The 22,666-nt window shown below is 42.0% G+C and overlaps 1 protein-coding gene across 7 annotated transcripts in view; it reads left to right on the top strand.

Annotated features, from left to right (window-relative positions):
- The window catches only part of UNC13B (unc-13 homolog B), a 206,048-nt gene that overhangs the window by 142,245 nt on the left and 41,137 nt on the right, over positions 1 to 22,666 (top strand). For 6 of the 7 annotated variants that reach the window (XM_042028646.1, XM_042028645.1, XM_042028644.1 and 3 more), the window contains 9 exons: positions 3,085 to 3,254; positions 4,133 to 4,248; positions 6,057 to 6,220; positions 8,220 to 8,370; positions 9,390 to 9,458; positions 11,684 to 11,773; positions 13,207 to 13,341; positions 14,138 to 14,271; positions 15,187 to 15,272. In XM_042028646.1, coding sequence (XP_041884580.1) covers positions 3,085 to 3,254; positions 4,133 to 4,248; positions 6,057 to 6,220; positions 8,220 to 8,370; positions 9,390 to 9,458; positions 11,684 to 11,773; positions 13,207 to 13,341; positions 14,138 to 14,271; positions 15,187 to 15,272 — 1,115 coding nt within the window. Of the gene's footprint in view, positions 1 to 3,084; positions 3,255 to 4,132; positions 4,249 to 6,056; positions 6,221 to 8,219; positions 8,371 to 9,389; positions 9,459 to 11,683; positions 11,774 to 13,206; positions 13,342 to 14,137; positions 14,272 to 15,186; positions 15,273 to 18,191; positions 18,228 to 20,266; positions 20,309 to 22,666 lie in introns of all 7 variants that reach the window. The other variant, XM_042028640.1, reaches the window with a different exon arrangement.

The raw sequence follows: 22,666 nt of genomic DNA, 5'->3' as shown, positions 1-22,666 counted from the left end.
CCAGAATTAACCACAGCTTCGTGTGCTCTCGTGCTTCCCCTCAGCTGGGCATGGGAAGAGACCCAAATATTGACAGTGCAGGGGACGTGTGTGGGTGCTGGGGCTTCAGTGCTGTGTAAGACTAAAGGGGAACGTGGCAAAATAGATAGAGGTAGAGAGTGGGGTAGTGAGCAAGTCAGCAGAACCAGGCTCAGCTGCTTCCAATGCAGGAACCACTGGCTTTAGGCAGAAAATCTTAATGGAAAAAAAAATTTCAATCTTAATTTTTCTTAAAGATTTTGTATGCTGTTTCTGGAAAATGTTACTTCATTTGGTAGCTTAAAGTGTAAAAGTAAGTTCTTTTATAAAAATGGCACCACTCCAAACACTGAGACAATATGGGTAAAAAAGAAAGGGTTTGAGCCATGTATGTAGCATACCTGGTTTCCAGTCTCTTGCTCTCTGAAAGGGACCTGAAAGTATTTGGTAATTTCTTCCTTTTGGTGGCGTCACAGAGTGCTTTTTTTCTCTGCATCCTCTTGGGAAAAGCTGTGAGAGCTCAGCTGTGGGAGGGTGGACAGACATATGTGTGCACATAGTGAAATCAAGCTTCATAAAAACATAGCTAGAAGTGGGGCAGGCATCTTGAGAAATGTGCCAACTCCTGTATTAATGAGGGGGAAAGCTTCTAGCAGCAGAGCTTGTTAGCCACAGTCTTATGGAGTCGTGTCACTGTCACAAATTGGAAGCTATTTCTCATTAGTTAGAAAGTTGTTACCTGTCTGCAAGACCAAGTTTTCCAGTGTTCATGATTCTGTTTTGGGGTGCTCACTGAAAAGTGAACTAGTTTTCACACAACTGTGTTGCTTCACCAGATCAAGGACTGTGGTTCTACAGACTTAGATGTTTGATGCTAAGCCACCAACTGAAGGCTTTCAGCTGCTGTGAGCAAGTGATAAAGCTCACTGTCTGGCATGGGACCAGCACAAAGAAAGCAAGTTGAGCAGTCTCTTAAAAAGAACAAAGGAAGGTGTGCTAAAATAGAAGCTTTAGTAGCTCAGTAAATGGTATTGGAAGGTTTCCTGTAGGATGTTGCAGTGAGTTATGCTGCTGTATTTGAGTGAAGGATGATAGCCAGGCGCCTCAGGAGCGGGGGATGATGCGTGTGGGACTGCTTAAGTTAGATTTAGGTTTGAACAGTGAACGTTTTCCTTAAGAAAAGACCATTGGAAGCAAAGAAGGAAGACCAAAGTGGTCCTAGCAAAGAGCTATGAGCCAGGAGGTGATGTCTGAAGAAGTCAGGAGTTAACTTACTGATGCTTTGTAAATGGCTCTGTGTGCCAGTTGTATTTTGAGGCACGCATGCATTTCTAAGCACTGAGCCTCTACAATACTGACAGGCTGTACATTAGTGCACCATGTCAGGAACAGAGGATTACTTTTACATGCTTAGGCTGTATTGCTGGCAGACATGGCAAAGCACTCAGATAAATTTGAGAGCTACAAAGAGCAGCAATTCCAACCATTCCCTGCTTGTGAACACTTGTTCACATGGTTTTGTTGGGAAGACATTCTTGAAGTAAAGGAGGAAGGAGAGGAGAATGAAGATGGGAGACAAACATCGAACCTCTTTTATTCTGAACTCTAAGTACAGATATGATTGCACAGCAAAGGCAGGGAGCAGCGATGTGCTCTGCCTGTGATCAGAGCTGCATGGAATTGCCTCTAACCTTGTCCATATAATTCCTAGCTATTCCTCTGTACTGGAAAAATCAGTGGGAGCTGCATGGATGTCTGTTAAATGTTGTCCTGAATCACGGTGGTGGCAGTAAGAGCCCAAATGGTTTCTTGGCAGAGAGCATGCTCATAACCAGCCACTGCCACATCCTATTGACCAGGCTTAGCAGATCTCTTCTGACCCATTTCTTCTTTCTCCCTGTTGCTTAGCAACAGATGCAGCATGTTAATGTTAAAAAGGCTGGAAAACAGGCCTTCAGCAGCAGTTGCCTATTTTCATAGGTTTTATTTGCTTGAGGGTAGACATTTGTAGTGGTTATGGTGAGTAATCACCCTTGTCATGGTCTCATATGAGCATTCAGGTTGCTTTATTGCATGCTCTGTAAATTAGCAGAGCTGTTATAATATGGTTCTACCCACTTCTGACATCCTGGAGCCTGTTTGGATCTACGGAAGTTATCTGAACACCTAAAAAAGAGGGAGAGGCTGGAAATTCTGTCTGTGCATTAAACTGGAAGGTGCTGATTCATCAAACAGTAAACTGCTTCTTTTAATGGAAATGTCTTTATTGATCTGCCCGGAGCACAAAGTATCAGTCTAAGCTGTGAATAATAGGCAGAATCAATTCTAGTAATTAAATACCAATGCTGTAACTACTGCATCACACCCATTCCCCTCAGGCAGTGTCGTGTATCATCTGATTGTAATGTATTGTGAATTGATACGCTAGTGCTTTGTGACTGTCTTGAAGTAAGAGATCTACCTCCATCTGAGCTATTTATCCTTTGTTAGAAACCAGCACAAAGGGTGTTCATCACAGATCTTCACTGTGCTAACCTAGAAACTGCATAAAGACAGGTGGTCCTTAGCGCCTACAGCTGAACAGGAGGTCATTGATGGAGAGATCTGTTGAAGCCAGTTAGATGCTGATTGTCGTTTTTGGTGGGGGTGTATGCTGGCATTAACCAGCCTAGCTATCCCCAGGCTTCTGTGGGCTTTACAGCAAAACTGACAGCTGTGAAGAGAATTCCCAAGTTCTGTGAGCTGCTGCTGAGAGTGAGGACAAGTAGCAGAGTCACAGCCACTTAGGAAGTCAGAAATTGGTGGCTGAGGTCAGGGCAGTGCAGTGCTTCAGCATGCATCTGGAGTGCAGCATCTGCCATGTCACACGAGCATTTAGAGTGCACCAAAAAGTTGTCACATGGTTCGTATCAGACACTCCACTTTTGAAAAAATACACATTGTTTACACTCTGCTAATACATCTCTCTGATGTTGGAGGAGTGGGTCATGAGGAATGCAGAGTGTGTAGCATATAAATGTTGCCTGCACTGCGCACTCTTGAAATTACATTTTCTCTTGTTTGCAGTGAGTGCCATAATTCCTCTGACCGGATCAAGGTGCGAGTGTGGGATGAAGATGATGACATCAAGTCTCGTGTCAAGCAGAGGCTGAAACGCGAGTCAGATGATTTCCTGGGGCAGACAATTATTGAAGTTCGCACTCTGAGTGGAGAAATGGATGTGTGGTACAACCTTGGTGAGCAGGGCCTTGGGACTGCAAGTGTGTCGCTTGTTGGTTTGGGAATGTTTGAGAGCACTTGGATGCATGTGGACAATTGGCAAGAAAGGGAAAAAAAAGTTTACATGGTTTCAGGGGCATACGATGCTGCTGCAGAGCAGCTGCAAAGCTGATCCCAGTTAAAATGGAGTATAAGGTGTCAGAAGGTTAATGGTTTTTCTCTGTCAGCCTTTGAAAAGTACAATGGGAGAAATGCTTGGAGCAGGATTCTACTTCCCCTCTGCTGGAGACATGCTGTACTGTGTTCTTTTTTTTAGTGTCAACAGAAGCATTTTACCAGTCTGTAAGACTATCAGGTGCCTTGCACTGGGCTGCCAAGTTGTTGAGACCTTTTCCAGTGGTTGTTGTAGAAAGTACCAGCAAGCAGCCAGATGGTGCTGAGTCGACAGGCACTGTGGATTTGTCATCTCCTAGGAGATCCAAAATCTTCTTGATAGGGACAACCACCAGTTCCAAGGAGTTCAGGGCTCTGGTGAAGTTAGGGACAAATTCCACATCAGTCAGCACTGTTCTCAGAAAAGGAATCTGTCCTTGGTGGTTCTAGTTCAGCTGACCGAATCCGAGACCCTGTAGCACATTTGCTGACAGAAAGGCTGTCTTATGTCTAAAAATGTGCGTAGTTGTAGTTAGATATGTCATATTGAGGGTGTATCATGGCAGTTGTTTTGCTGATGTCTACTTGGTATTATTTAGTGTTTTGAAAGAAAAGAGAAAGTTTTCTCTGTGGTGACTCAGCCCGATGGTCCAGCAGTTTCTCGTGCCATAGTTGTCACCCCGAGATGGCTGTGCTCTGAACATGAACAATGCATATAATTGCTGATGTTTTTGCCTTCTAGAGAAGCGAACAGATAAGTCTGCAGTGTCTGGGGCTATCCGCCTGCAAATCAGTGTGGAGATCAAAGGCGAGGAGAAGGTGGCTCCATATCATATTCAGTACACTTGCCTTCATGAGGTAAGTGGGAATATCACACTGTTCTTTCTGACTATTGAAAAAGCAATCTTCTGACCTTTATTTCCTTGAAATGTTCCTCTTTGCCCTAGGTGAGCCTTCTTTTCCCTCCTATGCAGGCCTGGTAACACACTGAATCATCAAACCCACATTTGTCAGGGAGGCAAAGGCAGATTTAAGCTGTCTCCCCCACACTGGGGACTGGCTGGCTCAGTCTGTCCCACTATCACAGCTGTGCTGCTGTCAGGCAGAGATCAGGCTTTGGTTTCACTCAGAGCCCATGATGAGAAACCTCTGAATTTCCTTGACTGATGTTTTCAACATGTGCTGTACCTCTGTCTTTCTTTAGAGGAAGCATACTAAAATCATTATGAGTAAATTCTGATTGAGGAGGGAGTCTCTGTCTTGGGCTGTTAAGTGATGCAGGTATTGGTGGCATAAATTCTTCGGTGCTGCTGCAGTGGTGTGTAGTTATGAACAACTGTTGGGGAACAGAAGATTAAACTGAGGTTTCTGGGCACTGACCTGTCTCAGGATGGACTGAGCTGCACAGGCAGTGCTGCAGAAGTTGGGAGAAATCCAAAGATGACTTATGAGAAGGACTAAAGGGAAAACCCTGTCTTGGAGAGATGCCCAGTCTATCTGTGTCAAAGAAAAGGCAGGCAGCAGGGTCAGTCTCAAAAGTGCCTGAAGAAGGAAGAGTAGTCAGAGTCCTGTATACAAGAATATCCTGAGGTCAGTGAGGGTTAAGCAAGTTCATCTTAGACAGAGAAGGACAGTTGTATCACAGAGAGGAATGTTCATCTACAGGAACAACATATTTATCCAGATGTTGAGCTGGATGAGCTCTGTGGTGTCTTCTAGCCTTACCAGGGAGCTCTCTGTAAGGTAGGTATGAAGCTCAAGAAAGTAGGCTTCTTTTAGGAGGCTGTGTTGTGTCCTTCAGTACATATTTATTGTTTTTTAATTCAGTGATGGCTATTATTTGGTAAGCTGTTTTGGTTTTGTCCTTTGAACATGCATGATCACTTGCTGCTCTTTTTTTGCAAATAGGTATCTTTTTATTATCACCTTCTTTCTTTTGTGTATTCCAAAATGAAGATGATTTGCAGCAAGAATAATACAATCAGGAAAAATAGTAGTGTAAAGCAGAGTCCTCGATCTCCTAATGAGATCATTAGACTTTTGCATCCCTTACTGTAGGGAGCCAGCTGTCTGAAAGGGTGATGAATCTGTAAGTGACATGAATTTGAGGATTACTGAGTAACCCACTGAGCTGAATGTGCAGTTTCTGCATAGCAATGATAGCTGAAAACTTTTCCAGTGTTGGATAAAGTGAAGGGTTATGTTGAATAATAATGCAAGTGTCTAGTTGTTAGGGGTGATCTTAGGGTGTTCTTTTCAGGAAAAAAAAAATCTGTTTGGACTGTTCCATATAATAATAATTACAACACTGATACAGAGCTGTAATGTCAGCTAGTTTAAATAGCTTGTCCGTATTAAGGCATTTTCATTTTGAGGACAGAAATGCGTAGGTTTCAGGCAAACTAATTAGTGTATAGCACTCTTCTGCATCGTTCACAATGTCTGCTGGGTAAAGTTGTAGGTAAGCATGTGAAAAATTCAGCTATGAGATTCTTACAAGAAGAAAAGAAGGTAAAAGAAAATACAGAGTGGGCAGGGGGAAAGAAAGAGGAAAATGAAGAAATTTGTGTTAGTGCCACCACCTCAGCAGTTCCAAGCTCTTCATGAATCTTACTTAGAGGCTTCAGCAGCCTCAGATACAAACTTGTTCCTGTTTTGTGTTTCAGAACCTCTTTCACCATCTCACAGATGTGCAAGGGAATGGGGTGGTGAAGATCCCTGATGCCAAAGGAGATGATGCATGGAAGGTGTATTTTGATGAGACAGCCCAAGAGATCGTGGATGAATTTGCGATGCGTTATGGCATTGAGTCAATATACCAGGCCATGACGTAAGATGCATTTCTTGTGTTCCTGAGTGCTGATAATTGGTGTAACTAATTGATGTGACTCTTACTATTTAGAAGATGAAGTGTATCAGTAATGGAAAGTTTGGCAGTGACAGCTGCTCCTTATGGGGTTTACTGCGCGAGGGAAGAGACCGCCTGTCCTTGAATCACTGGTGTCCTCGAAGTCTAGAAATTATTGTTTGCCATTTCTGTTTTGAGACTCTCAAATCCCTGTTTGAGAATTCTTCTGTTAAAAAGGTGTTGCTCAAGGTTCCCACTGGAGATTTCTGATGATATGAGAAGGGATGAGGTTTTGTGGAAGTATTTGTCCTATGTGTCTGTTGTGGCAAGTGTTACAGTCCTTTGAAGTGACTGATCTCCCAGGTGCTGCTGAAAGCATTTGAAGAAAGTTTGAGTAATGGTGCCACTGATTTGTCCTCTTCGGAGCTAGGCTAATGCAGTGCTGTATCTTCAAAGAACCTTTTCCTTGTCTGTATACTTTTGCTTGGATTTGGGATTAGTCATTCTTCCTCTTAAAGACTAGTATTGCTATGCTTAGCTCATTTCTTATTTCAAATGTAATATAAAATGTAGCAGACAAAAGTGAACTTTTTCACATAGAAGCTGAAAGTTTTGGGTTACGGGTCCTTAGATGAGTTATGAGCTGTACTTATGTCACCTTGCAAGCAGCTTTTCTGCCTATTGGTTTAAGCCAAAATAGAAAAGAATTGGCAGATTTCTCTGGAAGTCTAGTCACTGCTTATAGCAGGGCTAACTTGAAAGTTGGACTGGGCTGCTCAAGGGTGTGGAAAATTTCCAAGGATGAAGGTCTACTGCCTCTCTGATTAGATCCCCAGTCCTCATGGCTTCTCTTCTCAAAGCTAAACCAAGCCATTTCATGTGCTTATATTTACCCAGTACCTAAATGACCAACTGGTACACAAGTGTCATGCAGCAAGCATGGTTTTAAACTTGAAGAGGTTAGATTTAGGATAGATAAAAGGAAGAAATATTTTACCATGAGTGTGGTGAAACAGTGGATGGATAGGCTAGGCTGCCCAGAGAGGTGGTAGATGTCCTATCCCTGGAAGTGTTCAAGATCATGTTGAATAGGATTTTGAGCAACTCGATGTGGTGAAAGGGGTCCCTGATCAGTGAAGAGGTTGGACTAGATGACCTTTAAAAGTCCCCTCCAACCCAAACTATTCTATGATTCTATGAGTCCCTTAGGGAGAAAGTTACATTTGGAAAATAGCTCCTGGATTTAATCTGGGAATTTAGTGAGTATTTCTGCATAAAAATGGCCCATCTCTTCTGCCTCTTGGAATGAACTTTACTTGCCATTTCCCATGATATAAGACCTCTTAAGCTCTAATTTTTTTTTTTTTTTTAAGGTCTAACAGACTTTTTTAAAAAATTTTTAATCATTTCACAAGCCTGGATGCTCCTAGCATAATTTTGAGATTTCCTGGAGGAGGGTTCCTTGCATTTAATGAGAGAATGGGAAAATGCAAATCAATGTGCATGCTTCTTGGAGGCTGAATGGGTTAGCCATAAAAAGTGCAGCACAGAAATACTAATGTGTACTCTCACTGGGCATTAATGCTTTCCAGTTGCTGCTGCCTCATGACCCCTCACAACCTGTGTCTGCCTCAAGCGGCAGCAAATTGTGTAAATTTCCTTGTGTCAGGCTTGGTTCTAGGAATTGGCATCAGGACCCGGGGCATCACTAAGCCATGTACTGCTGGCAACAAATGGTTGAGAAGCTGTTTTATGATCTGGAAATGGCTGCAGTGAAGGGATTTCTCTTTGTTCTGAGCTGTTGTCTAGATGGCATCTTTCTGAAAAAAGCTCTGAGATACTGGAGTTCTATAAAGGGATGAAACGTAACTTCCATCTGTTCATGGTGCCCACCAGCAGCAAAAGGGGTCTATTAAAGGGATAAAGTCAAGTCTGCTGCACAAAAGAGACCAGAATGACTTATATTGCTGTCCTTTTGCAGGCATTTTGCGTGTCTCTCCTCTAAATACATGTGCCCAGGCGTGCCAGCTGTGATGAGCACCTTACTTGCCAATATCAATGCTTATTATGCACACACCACTGCCTCCACAAATGTGTCTGCTTCGGACCGCTTTGCAGCCTCCAATTTTGGGGTAGGATTGTGTGTTTGGTAGTGTTGCAATTGGCATTCTTTCATTTGCCTACAGGGCTTTCACCCTTCAGTAAACAACTTGTTCTGTTAAAGAACATTAAATCTGTGAGGAGTTGGAAGCAGTGGAACTCTTTTACACCAGACAAAGAGCATGGGTTTATTGTCTTGATCATCACACATTTCAGATATCAATCAGTGTAATGCATTGTGATGTTTATTCTTTGTGTTCACATTGCAGTGGAGCACAGATGGTATGGAATGAGCAAACAATACTAACTCTGCATGTTAGTGCTGTTGGTAAAATACACTGTGTGATCTGGTAATTTCAGAACTTTGTTTTTAAAAACAGCAACTGCTTTAAGAAAAAAATCACCACCACCACAAAAGAAGTCTGTCCTCCTAATGGTTAAAATGTTTTGTATATAATTTGTGGTGGAGTTGAGCATGCTGGAAAAGTATTTGGAAAAGCTAATACTTCCCATCAGATTGAGAATTTATAAATAGATTGAAGAGGTATTCACAATGCCAAATCAGAATTCAGTGGAGAGACCTGACCTCTTCAGTGGAGAGACCTGACCTCAAGAAGTTATGTCACAAGAAGCCTGTAGTACTGGTCACTGATACAGATAAGATCATGGAGCTGTGTCATTGCTCTGAATTAGACCCTTTTCTGCTGGTACTTTATTAATCTCTGAATAAGCATTTTCTCTCAAATACAAATTCAGTGTAAATTGCAGATAGAAAATCAAAGAGGTTTCTGTTCTGCCTCTAACTTCAGAGTGATAATGGAATGTTTTTTCTGACAATTCTGATGTTTCACAGACTTCAGAAATAATTACAGTTTAAAAGTAAATCCAAGAATCGAATGAAAGTACTGTTTGCACAGTGCTGTGTATCCATACTGCTTCCTCCTGCTCTCATGAGATGTAACACTGATTACCTGATACCCTGCTGCTTACTCTGAATAGGGATTGGACAGTGGTGATATGTGAATGTTTATTGGTGTTTTCTGCTCAACAGAAAGAACGATTTGTGAAGCTTCTGGACCAGCTTCATAATTCACTTCGGATTGATCTCTCAATGTACAGGGTGAGTGGGAATAAAAAAAATCCTTACAGGTATTCCGGTGGGCATGGGGAAACACACTATTTGGATTTCTCTTGCATTTCTAAGTTGTTGCACAGTTTGTGTCTTAAGGAATTGTCATGACAAGCTTGTTGTTCAAATGTACCATTTTGTTTTCCTCGTGGATAGAACTTACACCTTGTTTTTTTCTTCCATTATAATTCCTCAAGACTTCTGAAATAATTTGAGGATTGTGAACTGTGCTTATCTCTGATATTTTCCCAGAAGTTGGATTGGATTAAATAATTTGAATTACTCTTATCTGCTACTTCAGGTATTATCTAAAAAGGGAAAATAGAGTTGTTCTATGCTAGGACAGAAATATTTTAGAGGACCATGTTGTCACTTACTTTAGGTTTGGCAAACTCGAATCGTGATGTATTGTCAGATTTGAGATCCCCCCCACTTCAGCAGATTAATTTCAAATGTTGACATTAGTCCAACAGGCTTCATGAAACCTCCACTTTCTTTCTTTGCTGTTCCAGAGTCAGCATTGTCTTATCATGTGACCTGGCTGGTTTTTTTCCCTTAAATTCCTTGCTATGTTATTTCAATTGGTGACTAATTCATTGAAAATTTTGAAAATGGTGGCCAAATATGAGCTTTGATTTTATTTAGTTATCCACTTCTGATTTCAGCATTTACCTGAAACACAGAAAAACATACAGAGGAGAAAAACACAAGGAGATTAAGAGAAGTGCATTAGGAAGACAAAACAAAAAGGAAAAGGGGCAAGGTGCAAAAGAAGATAAAAGGAGTATTGTGGGAAGAGCTATTCTAAAGCTACATTACTAATAAGAGAAGGTCTAAATAGAGTGCTGATCCACTGAGTAGCAGAGAGAAAATTACCAACCCATGGCAATAGGGATCTGTAGCTGTGCTGCCTTTTTTGTTTGCTTGGTATTCAGTAAAAGCTGGTTTTTGGTGGCTAATGCAACTGGATTGTGCACAAAAAAAGTAAGATCTTACATAAAGGACCAGGAAAGATTTGTGTAGTTTAAATAATTCAGGTGTAATCTAATTGCCATTATATTTAGAGAAATGGCTGAAGCACTACGGGAGCACTTAGTAATTATTTTAAGACCCCTATAGGGCAAGTTAAATTCTGTAAGAAAAGTTGTTAGTTTGCAGCTTTCCAGACAGGAGATGGCAGTTTACATTCGTCAGATGGTTTGTATTTAGGTCTTGACCCATGGAAGTCTTCGATTTCGATAAATACCCTAAGTTCCAGAGAGTACGTGTGTGGAGACCTTAACTCTAAAAGGAGAGTTGTCTCAGAAGGACATCTACGAATGACTGCAAAGAGCATCAAATTGCCTGCAGTGGTTAGCTGAACTGCAGTAATATTCAGTTACTACTGTCAAGAGACAGCATATTTTTCTGCAAGTCCTCAGTAAAAAGTTAAAACTTTTTCCTCTCCACCCTTTTCACCTTCATATCTAATAATTTTTGAAAGTGCAGATGTGAAGAGTCTGTCCAAGAGAAGGTTGCCCCTGCTGTTTTACTTGCAGCAAAACCATTCATATCAGCTTGAATGTAAGGACATGCTGAGGAACATGAATGCTGTTAAAGGACACAGGTCGGAGACAGTGGGAATGTAGGAAAGGGCACAGTGCCTGAGGTCGGAAAGGGAAGAGTTTTGTGCAAGAAGCAAAGCTAGCTGCATTCAGCATATGTATTTACATATGGGATCTCACAGGGTTCTGGCTAGTTCCAATACCTTCTTAGGGGATCAGTGTTAATTTTTCTTTCTTGGTCTTGTTTGCTTCTCTGGAGAGGTGTTGAATACACCACACCTCCTGGCCTTTCAGAAGAGAAGCCAAAAAACCAAGCACTGAGTGCAGAAAGGAAAGTGCTCACACAACCTCAGGCAAAAGGCCAGGTCTGCCAGTGGTGAGGCTGTTCCCAGCCTGCTCTTTCTACAGCCAAGGAGAGATTTCCTGCCACCAAGGGCTGTCAGTCTCCTGGCATCCACAGACTTTACGTTTATTTGTATGAGAAGCTGTTTAATTAAGCAAACAGATAAGCTCCTGCAGCAAAAAGGCCTTATTTATTGAGCATTGTTTTGACTGGTGCAAGCTTCTTGAGCAGGAAATGTTTCCAAGACAGTTTCCTTATTTAGCACATGCTTGAAGCCTTGCATGGATCTGACTGTGCTTTCCAACAGGATTTCCCTTTTCTGTCAACAGAATAACTTCCCAGCCAGCAGCCGTGAACGGCTGCAGGACCTAAAGTCTACAGTGGATTTGCTCACCAGCATCACTTTTTTCAGGATGAAGGTAGGGATATGGGTGGGGATGGGAATGGCATCTCTGCAGTTTTTTCCCCCAGGAGTTGATTCCTATTTTCAAACCATTGTTTCATGTTTCTGTGCTTTAGACACTTAAGGAAAATGGAAATCATCTGCTGACCATGTATAAACATCCACATTTTGTCTTTACCTCTGTGTATTTTGCATTATGAGGATGTAAATTGCTTTTCCCTATTGTTCTCGAGTCATAAAGACGGTACAACCCTCTCGCCACCCCCCAAAAAAAAAGAAAAACCAGGAGGAGGAGAAATAAAGGAAATTGTCTAGTTTCAGGAAGATAATTTGCTTTTTTAATAACTTTAGGAAGGTTTTTCACTACCTTTATCTAGTAAATATTTTAGAGTTTCTCTCGTGGAGGATAAGATACTGAAATGGGATAATATCTCTCAGTAGAGATCCAGGAGAGTTGTTATGAATGCTAATGTGCTGGTTTCGTAGTTAAGTTTATTGTCCTAGCAGTGTGTAATGAGATTATTTTATATTCCTGATTTTTGGCTTCTAAGCTTTTTTAAAAGTTTACAACCTTACATTACCAGTTAGTACGTGTCACTTAAAAATTTTTGTCTTACCAAAAACAAAGCAAGTGTTTAATTTGAGCTACTTCAGGAAGTGCTTAAAATTTTACTCCTAAGCCCTAGGGTAAATGATGATTTAGAACTTTATTTTAAGAGTATTAATTCAGACAGTCTGTCTGTGTTGGAAGTTTGCTTTATAGAAATACTCTGAAAAGTTTAGAGGTACTGAAAATACCAAAATTTTTAGGTTATAGTTGTATTTGCAGGGTGATGATTGCCTGTCTGTTTAGTTTAAAGTACCCCTGCAGCATTTTTCTAAAACAACATAACAATGAAATAATGAAAACAGCTGCTGTTGCAAGGCGTATCAGTTGGCATGTCCGTAAGGATTCTGGTTGCTTTAAAATTTAATAAAGTTTGTGATGAAAGATGTACTTAATGCAAGTTTTCTGTATTTAAAGGCAGACAAGTGGTCTTCAGCAAGACTTTCCAGATCAGATGTAAACTGCTCCGCTGGTCTGTTGCACATTCTTCCAATGCTGGGGAAGATTGCCCGCTGGCTTTGTAACAAAGTCCTATAAATTCAGCAGAAATTGTGTGTTTGGTTCAGATTATATACATATCAAGCCACATGATCTGTCTGTTCTGGGGAATCTTCCTTGGCGCATCAAAATCTCTTTCATGCTTCAAGTGGTCCTGTGGGGAGATAAGTGTTGTTACTGCTTTTTTATGCCTGGGGGGAGTGACCCATTTGTGGTTTCAGGTCACAAGTTGCTGGAAGCAGATCCACCAAGCCCCGAGTGGTTTCCAAAACGGCGATGTGTTCTTTCCCTGTTTGTTTTATGAACCGTACTTTGTTTGACGCTCTTTGTTATACCCTTGCCAGGTCCAAGAGCTGCAGAGTCCACCCCGAGCCAGCCAGGTAGTGAAGGACTGTGTAAAGGCTTGCCTCAACTCCACCTATGAGTACATTTTCAACAACTGTCATGAGCTGTATAGTCGGGAGTACCAGACAGATCCTGTGAGTAGCTGATAAGCAAGCAGAAATGCAATTTTTCTGATTTTCTTAAGATAATAACAAGAATACTAATTGATACAAAAAGCCAGCACAAACAAAGTTGCGTGACTTTTTATCTTCTGAGTGCACAAAATTTGTAATCAATTAACGAGCACTAATTAGTAAGGGGAGGATGATAACTGTTTTACACTAATTACAATGCATTTTGCCAGCCTCAGCAGTTATTTGTGAAGAGAAGGTTTGATGTAGCTTTGAGCGAGCAAAAGCCAATTACAGCAAATGTAGGCTGATCAAGGAAACTGTCATTAGCATATGTAAACCTCAAGCAGTGAGATTTTACCTTGTTTTCAGGAACCCAGTATCCTGCACTGGGTTTAGGAGGTGCCTCTAGACACAAACTCTTCTCAAATGCGTGAAAGCACCACTGGCCTCTGTAGTAATGCACACACAGCATGTCAGCGGGGATATAGTCACCAGCCAGGTACCTAAAGAGCAAGTATTTGGAATAGGCTTAGGGCAAATGATGTCTCAGCTGGTCTCCTGGAGCCTGGCCTGGTCTTGGCATGGTAGATGACAGAACAGGGATTAGTTGGGTTTGAGGCTACCAGCTAGCAACATGGTTTGGCATGTTACTGTGTTTTGCATTAGATCAGACAAGTTGCCAGCAGTCATTAATAATGTTAAGCTCTTTGGAAGAAAGGGTCCACAGGTGACTAGTGTTTGCATCGTCATCTGCATCTGCCAGCTTTTTTTTTTCCCCTTAAATTTTATGCTGGTTTTCCAATTGCTTCCTTCCCAGAACAAAACTCAGGACCTTCCTCCCGAGGAACAGGGCCCCAGCATAAGGAACCTTGATTTCTGGCCCAAGCTCATCACTTTGATAGTTTCCATCATAGAAGAGGATAAGAACTCTTATACCCCAGTCCTGAATCAGTAAGAATCCTCCATGTCATGTATGACTATCGCTAGTCCGTGTGTGCTCTGCTTTATTTGTTAAACTGCTTTCTATCTCTTCTGTCACTTGTGCATTTATAGAAGTACTTATCTTGTCTGTCTGTCTTTCTGTCTTATCTGTCTCTGTCTATATAAATAACTTTTTGATTGGGATGGAAGAGTTTCAAAAGGTTCAGTTACGATGGCGTTCGAGCACAAACCCTGATTATTACAATCCTGAACTCAGGGAGGCACCTGAAACTGGGGTGAGAGTTCTTTTGGTTTTTTCTGATGTTGAGCAGTTCAGGGGTGCACATTAATGCACATAGTGGTGCTGAGGTGTCTTACAATGTGGTTTAGGAATGTGGCGTTCAGCACAGCACTGGGAGATTGCATTGGGTGGAGTCAGCACAGCATTGGAAGGGACCCTGAAATAGGTCTGCTTAACCAGTGGATACCCCTCCTACAGTCCCACAGGGCAGAAAGGGACAGAGATCCTACAATGTACTACACACAAAGACCTGGATTATGCCCTAATCATCATTGATTTAGCATGAATAGCAATCACCTGTCAGCCTAGTAACCCTCTAAAAGGAGAAAGAAAAAAAAAATGGACAAGGAAGAGGAAAAAGGTGCAAGGGCATTGAGATCACATTCCCAGAATGACTGTGTACACCTCTTCTAGGAAAGAAGAATCCAGGTCCTGTCTTTCTGAGTTAAAACCAGTTTTTCAGGTTACTTAATCTATGCCACAGAGTACAGTCCATGATCTCCAATTTTCATCTGGTGCTTTATCTAGGGTGAAGGAAGCATCTATAATGTTGAGCTTTTCAGCTTGTAGTGTAGCTCAGAGCTAAATAAAAAAGAGCCCTTTGCTTTGATGTGTGCCAAAGCCTTTTCTAAATGTCCCCTCAGGTTTCCTCAGGAGCTTGCAGTTGGGAAGATCAGCGCAGAGGTCATGTGGAGTCTTTTTGCCCAGGATATGAAATATGCCATGGAAGGTAAGAGAATGAATGTCTCACTGCTGCCAGCTGACTTTTTGCTGATCTCTTGTTCTCCATCCATTTGGTGAAAATGAGGCTTAAGCTCATGAGTAGCACCACTGACCGGAGCAGGGATTTCTAGTGGTTGGTTTGTCTGTGCACAGCTGCTTTATGGGTCAGAACTGAGGCTGAGATCTGCATGAGGCGTAGACCTGCATGTCAGGCTGTGTTGCAGGCTGTTTATTGACATCCCAGCTGGTTTGAAATCAGAAGTTCTCTTTGGCCTGATGATTTGATGGCTTGGATCAGCAGCCAGCAGCAGCTTTATTTTTCCTTGTGCTGTGGTAGAAATGGTTGGAGAAGTTGGTGGACTCTGGGTTGTGCCATGGCTCCAGTTACCTGGATAATACAGCACTGATTGTCTAAGCCATCAGCAGAAAGATGCTGTTCGAACAATTCCTGCTGCAGACATCTTCATTTCGAATTAGTCTTTGCGTAATTCCACCTCCTAGTAAGGAAGAAATTTTACTGTTTCTAAAGATGAGTTAGGCATGCAAAACCCAGGAAACTTCCAGAAGGGAATTCTGCTACTTGCAGTACTGTTCTGATGGTGGGTTTCTGAACTTGATTTTAGTTCTGTACATTGATTTTCACAATCTCACCAACTTTTCAAAGATTTCAGAGAGCATCCGGCTCGCACTGTCTCTGCAGGGTTGGGCTTTATGATCATTCATAAGGTGATACTGTGATAAAACAGAAATGCCTCTGCTGTCTGCAGCATGCTAGCTGTATTTATATTCCAAACCCAAGTCAAGCTACTGCTTCTGGGCACTCAAAAAATTTTGCTCAATCCACTTGTCCCCACTTTGATCTGAGCTCACTTATAGGAGTGACAGCCAATTAGACTCTTCAGATTGGTAGGAAAAAAATGCTGCCAGCAAGAGAGCTGCCTGCATTTTGTACTTTGGAAACAGTCTGTGGGGTTGCTCTGTAGGTGAAAAAGATTTACTCCATTTATTTTATTAATCTCTGTCAGTGCAACAGATGTAGAAACTGTGCTGTGGGGGGGACACTCTTTGCCAGCTGTAGGCTTGAATCTGACAGGCTGCAGGGCTGGATGAAATGTTCTCACTTCTGTATTAGGAACTTTTTATATATGCTTGTACCCCACAGTGCCTTTGTCTTGTGAGGTCAAGCTCATGTAAGAACAGGCAGTGGGAAGAAGGACTATGACCTACTATGTTGAGGAGTCTCTTCTATAGTGACTGTCGCTACTTGCTCATGTGTTAGAGATAAGGCAATGGTGATCATTTCATGTTCTCTTTCCCTAGAAACTGTTTGCTGCTGCAGACCATTTTAGCTCCCCTTTCAATTTTGTCCTTATTTATATAGGAGGGATGGAGATCCTCTCCTGTGAAGAAAAAGTGAGAGAATTGGGTTTGTTTAATGTTCAGGGTGATCTAACTGGGATACCTGAAGGGGAGCCCACAAGAACAATGGAGAGGACTTTTTACAAGAGCTTGTAGTGCCAGGACAAGGAGGAATGCCTTCAAACTGAAAGATAATAGGTTGAAATTAGGTATTAGGAAAAAGTTCTTCCTGATGAGGGTGGTGAGGCACTGTCACAGGTTGCCCAGAGAAGCTGGTTTTGCCCCATCCCTGGCAGTGTTAAAGGCCAGGTGGGATGGGGCTCTGAGCAACCTGGTCTGGTGGAAGGTGTCCCTGCCTATGGCAGTGGGTTTGAAATGAGATGAGCTTTACAGTCTCTTTCAACTGAAGCCGATCTACAGTTCTTTTTACTCTTGTATGCTCACCTTCAGGAGTTTATAATGGAATTTGCACTTCTGCATGTTGAAAGCACCCTAACTTCCTCCTTTGTCTGCAGCCATGAGAATTGGATGTCTCCAGATCTGGTTGCTCACCTCCCTAAGACTCCCTTTCCCTGTTGCATCCAAAATGCAGCTGTAAAAAGGTTACAGATTGCATGACTGTCAAAGGGGACATGAATTTGAATGTTTTTCTGGGTTTTTTATTTGCTTTATTTGGTTGCCAGTGCCCAGATTAGCTCGGTCTCCCAGGTTTTCTCTGTTGGTGTCTCATACCATGACCCCACTGATGACTCTGAGCTTAGTTTACCTTTTCCTGACATCCTTCTGGTTACTTGTGAGCTTCTTAAAACAACCATTGGTATCACTCATGAGTTCCTCAGTGCATACCAAATACTTGATGAAAAGACCATCCCTCTTCAAAATATTTATTGGTGATGAATGTTCATACCAATGCAGCTGGTGGACAGGGATTTTGCATTTTGAACAAAAATTTAAAAACTGCATGGTAATTTATTTGTAGTCTTAACTGTAGAAGTTCTACAGGAGAGTTGAACAGTGATAGAGTCTGTGTTAGGATGTGTCTTTTCCAAATATATATTCAAGAAATGCTTAGGGTGCAGAATTCTATTTGAGGCAAGTGTGATTCCTCACTGCTTTGCTCTTCAGAAACTTGTGAAGATAACCTTTAAAACAAGCTCTACAATAATTCAATTACAGGTCTTACTACATATATTTTAAATACAGATGATTGGATTAGCTCACTGCATTTTTTTTTAAACTAGGGAAAAAGGGATTAAATGAAACTGATTAAATGATGTGTAGGATGATAATTAGATTTGCCAGCCTCAGCTCTTGGCTCTGTCATTTCTCAGGTTCAGTTGCTGGTTTTTCTACCAGTTAACCTGCACCAAGAGTTTTATATTCCTTTTCCCAGTCTGTGGCATAATCCCTGGGTACATTTCTTGTCTGCTTCGAGATCTGTGTGCATCAGGAGCTCTCTGCAACAAAAGCTAATCTATTTTTTTTGAGATATGTGCACATGAACACAGAGTATAACACTTGCCCCGAACTTTCCTCATGGTGTTTTCCCTTATGTTCTGTTCCTAAGTTCTGGATAACATGAGCTCATTCACCTCACCAAGTGGTAAGTTCATGCTCCTTGGTGGAGCGTAGCTGTGAGTAGACAAAGACTTTCATCTGTTAACCGTAGTTTTAGCACTTTGGATGTCGTGTGTAACACTAGCTTTAATGTTCAGTAGTTTTTATGCCAGCAATAAACAGATCTGCAAAGAAGACTTGAAAGACCATACTGCTGCTGTAGAAATGGAGGGTATGTGCTCTAAGGAGGCTCTGGATTAGAAAGAGTGCAGACCTGGCTGTATGAAATGGCCCCCTTCCTCCTTCCAGCCTGATGCTTCCACACTGCTCTCTAGTAGGCAGTGTGCAAGAGAGTTGGGAGGCTCACGTGGGAGATGGCTTCTCTGAGCTGGAGAGCGGTGCCTGGCTGACTGAGTTGTTTTCCTTTTTCCCCATTGTGCCTCTCCCAGCTGGAGCTTAACCCCATATGCACCATGCAGCCTGTGCAGGACAATGCATAAATCCTAATTTACACCTGAAATATTAAGGGCTTCAGATCCAGAACTCGTGCCAGCCTGTGGATGCTGCAGCAATGTGTCCTTTGGGCACCTTCTGAAGAGTTAGATTGCTAATGTGTAAAATGTTGAGTCATAAAAATGAAACGCCTATTCTCTGTATAAGATATGTTCAGTGACTGGTAGCAGTAGTCATGACAGCGGTGTGTTTGACTGCTGGATCTTATTCCTTTGACTGTCCTAAGGAGACTTGGTGTCTGAGACAGAGTAGAAGCTCCAGTATCTACCCCACTTGTTTTCTCTCTCTTCTAAAGCAGTGACTGCTCAAGGCACCATGCACAACAGACCCAGCACTTCCCTGTTTGCTGGGTCTTTGAGAAGTGTCCCTTGTTCCCCATCAGCCCAAGAGTAAAATAGGTCAGATACACATGTCCCAGACTTGGCTGGAAGGCTCATGTTACCCTGGAGTCCGTGTAGGGTAGAGGATGATTTTCCAAGCCATACAGTTGGCTCCACCCCAGGACACTGCCTGGTGCTCAAGCAGCTGGATAGCCTCTCAGTTACAGTTAGCACATTAACTGTAGTTAGTAGTTTTCTTACTGTCCTTTCTGAAACCTCTGTCACCCGGAAAGTGACAGTAGTAAAGTAAAGTAAAGAGGCTTCTGCTCTTCCTTTGCTAGGAACACCTTAAAAGACAGTAATAGAAAACCAACGTCATCCTTGACAGCAACGTTTCATCTTAGTTTGGACACATCAGTATTAGGAGAGCTGCAAATTGGAAACACCTCTGATAGGAAGAGAGACTGAGTAGACTTGGCAGGCAGGATTGAAATAAATCATTCTGCCACTTTCTCACTTCTAATAAGAAGGGGATCAGAGGCACACGCAGATGCCAGCTATCTAAAGTGTTGACGCTTCAACAGCCTTGGTACCTATTAGAGTTTCTTTACAGAAACTTGGCATTATTTGCTAGAAATTAACCCATGAAAAGTAGCTTTACAATCAAGAAAAAAATCTGTGATTAAAGAGTGTTCTGCCTGAAAAGTAGAACTGGACATAACACTAGAAAGTGTGCTGCTAGGGAGCAGTTCCCTATTAATGCATTAATAATATGGCCTTGGTGACTCTAAAAGCTTTTCTCCGTAGGAGGCTGTTTGCAGCTGAAATCTGCTAAGGAAGTGTGGGAGACTTAGAGAACTCTGTGGTCTTTTCAGGATAAAACACAGCAGTTGCTGTACAAATCTGTGTGCTGTTCTGCAGCTGCTGCTGCTGCTAAGCTCTTTAAAAGCCAGCAGGTTATAAAGCAGAACAGAAATGTTCTAAGACTGATGGCTGCCAGGATCTTCACTTTACTTTTTCTAAAATGGGTTTTCAATGTATGCCTCTGACTGATGTGTTTCCATGTCACCTTCAGGTGGTCTTAAACATTTCCACTTACAAAGGAAGCAACTGATCAAAACTGTGTGGGGTCCATTAAATGGGGAAAGGCAGATGGTGCAAACTGGGGATGAGGGGGGTTTGGGTTTTTGTTGGCTTTCTTGGTTTTCCAGAATGTTTGAGCTGTTCATTCTTGTCTTTTCTCTATCACAAGCCCCTCCTTTCTTTCGAATACGTAAAGTTCTCTTTTATGGTGGTAAGACCTCTCCTTCTTTCTTTTAGTTTCATGTGATTTTTCCCTTAGTGTCAAGTGTCTCCTTTAGTGCCTAGATGGCCAGGTAGTCGTAGTAGCTGTACTTGGGTTTATGCTTCTGTGGCTGCTTTGCATCTTCTTCTGCAACTTAGAAGTATTTCAGATGTCATAGAGAACAGGAAAAGGCTCGAATTGCTTGCTTTTAGTGCATTGTTTAATTTTGAGGAACTAAATCTGATTTAAGTCCTTTTTACATCCAAGTCAGACCTTTCCTCAGCAGGAATAGCATTTTCCACACGCGGGAGCAGCAACTGGCGGCAGCACACATCCGAGTTAATGAAGTTATAATTGTCCATCGGTTTCCTCACTCACAGGGAGCAGAGCAGGCACAGTTATTGCTTTATTTGTTTCCAGTTTTAGGTCTGCAGAGGGAGTTCTCATTTTCTTCTACCGTTGCTTGAGGGATAGCAGAGGGTCAGCAGTTCAGATGCTGAGTATACTCCTGCTTTCTTAGTGCTCAAGAAAGATATGAGATTATTAATATAAAGCAGGAATGGACTTTACACAGCTCCCTGTGGAGTGAAATGGACCATAGAACATGTAACTTGTCCATTGAACCATCACCCCTGAGGATTATGTCTCTCAGATATTGGGCATTTTAATTTCTTTTAAACAAAGATTGGGTTTCTTTCTCTTTTTTTTTTTTTTTTGAGATTGTATCTGTGTGGATCTGTGACGTGAACTAGAAGGAAGTCTGTATTACACTGTTACAAAGCTTGCCGGCAAATCACTGGAACATTCAACTGCTTGGCAGTTGACAAGGTTTATGGAAAAATTTTGCATGAACATTACTCTGGATTTTGTATTTTCAGTTGGATAATTCACACTTGATTTGGACTTTATTCTTGTGCATGTTAATGAAGCTTCAGGCGAGATGTGGAAGTTTCTCCATATTTTCAATTAGTTGCAAGAATTGACATTTACTTGAAAATAGGTAATGTTGTAAGATAAGCATACCTATCAGTTAATAAGCCATTCAAAATTGAGAAGAAGACTCCCACTTTTTAACATAGCTGAAACCTCTTTGCACATCAGCAGTGGTGCCCTTGGAAAGTTACATCAGTGATGAGGTTTCCACATCAAAGGTAGAAAGAAGAGTCCAAAGTCAAATACTTCGATAAAAACCTGAGTCTAAGCCAAAATCATGTATGTTTTAGTATAATATCTCACATTGTAGTCATGGGCTAGCAGCTTGCTGTGGAGCTAGGGTGAACAAAGAAGCTTGGCACAAAGTGTATTCCTGCTGTGAAGCTTGGCAGTAGAAAGCTGGATACAGACAGGAGGCACTGGGGAGCGGCAGTGCAGAATTGATAACCTGATAATGCAGGGTCACAGTGCAGGCAAAAGCCAGCTGCTGAGTCCTCATATTGTGAAAAAGGAATTAATTTTAATCTCTTCAAGGAGGATTTTGAAGAAAAGCAGTGCAGTAGAAGGAGCTGCCTGTGTAAGCACAAGGCGTGGCTTGGGAGAAAGCGTTGAGCTGCTTTTGGGAGAACTTAACAAGTATTTTAAATATAGAATTGTGGGCTGATCAGAGGTGGGAGTCAATTGCTGAAAGATGGTAGTGTGGATGTAGGCTGTGGAGGGCCTTGAGGGTGAAGACATGGACCGTACATTTCTCCTGATAAGGAAGGGGAACAGTGGTCTGTGGAGATGATTCTCTGCGGAAACACCAGTCTGATTATGGCCAGTGCTTTAGTGGTGTAGGTGTGTGGGAACGGTTGTGTTGTGGAGGGAGGTATTGGCATTATACAGGGACAAACTGCATTTTCCCAGCGTTGCTTGGGTACAAAAACATAAGGAATCCTGGCAGGAGGAAGAAGCTCAGCAGCAGACCCTGCCTTGTCTCCCGAGAAATATCATTAATTTCTTCAAATGGGAGCAGGGAAGGCTCCAGTTCCTATGTAGCTCATTTGATCTTGCTTGAGTCACGCTGTCAAGCTCTTGGTGCTTTTTACTCTTGTCTCATAGGGGATGTAGTGTAACATGTTGGTATGGCCTTTGTTTATATCCAAGAATGAACAGATTTGCTCGCTTTGATTTTTCTCCTGCAAAGATGGAGTCTCAACTATGATATGTTAAATGAAAAGGCCATGAGAGATTGCTCTGTTTTTATTGCTTTGACAAGAAAAAAATGTTCAACAAATGGAAGTATTAATTGGAGCTACAGAAAAAACTCCAGAGCCCCAGTGGTCCCAATCTCCAAGAGCTCCTGCCTGCTGCCAAAATCCTGTGTTGTGAATATTTTGTGGCTCTATAGGTGCTTCATCCTCAACACCCTTACACTCTGCAGTCATGCTT

This window comes from Corvus kubaryi, unplaced genomic scaffold (genome assembly GCF_017639235.1).
Source record: "Corvus kubaryi isolate FWS band 111438036 unplaced genomic scaffold, C.kubaryi_AGA036_p1.0 37308, whole genome shotgun sequence".
Classification (NCBI taxonomy): domain Eukaryota; kingdom Metazoa; phylum Chordata; class Aves; order Passeriformes; family Corvidae; genus Corvus; species Corvus kubaryi.
The sequence above is the reverse complement of the archived record's forward strand: the minus strand, read 5'-3'. Positions and strand labels throughout refer to the sequence as shown.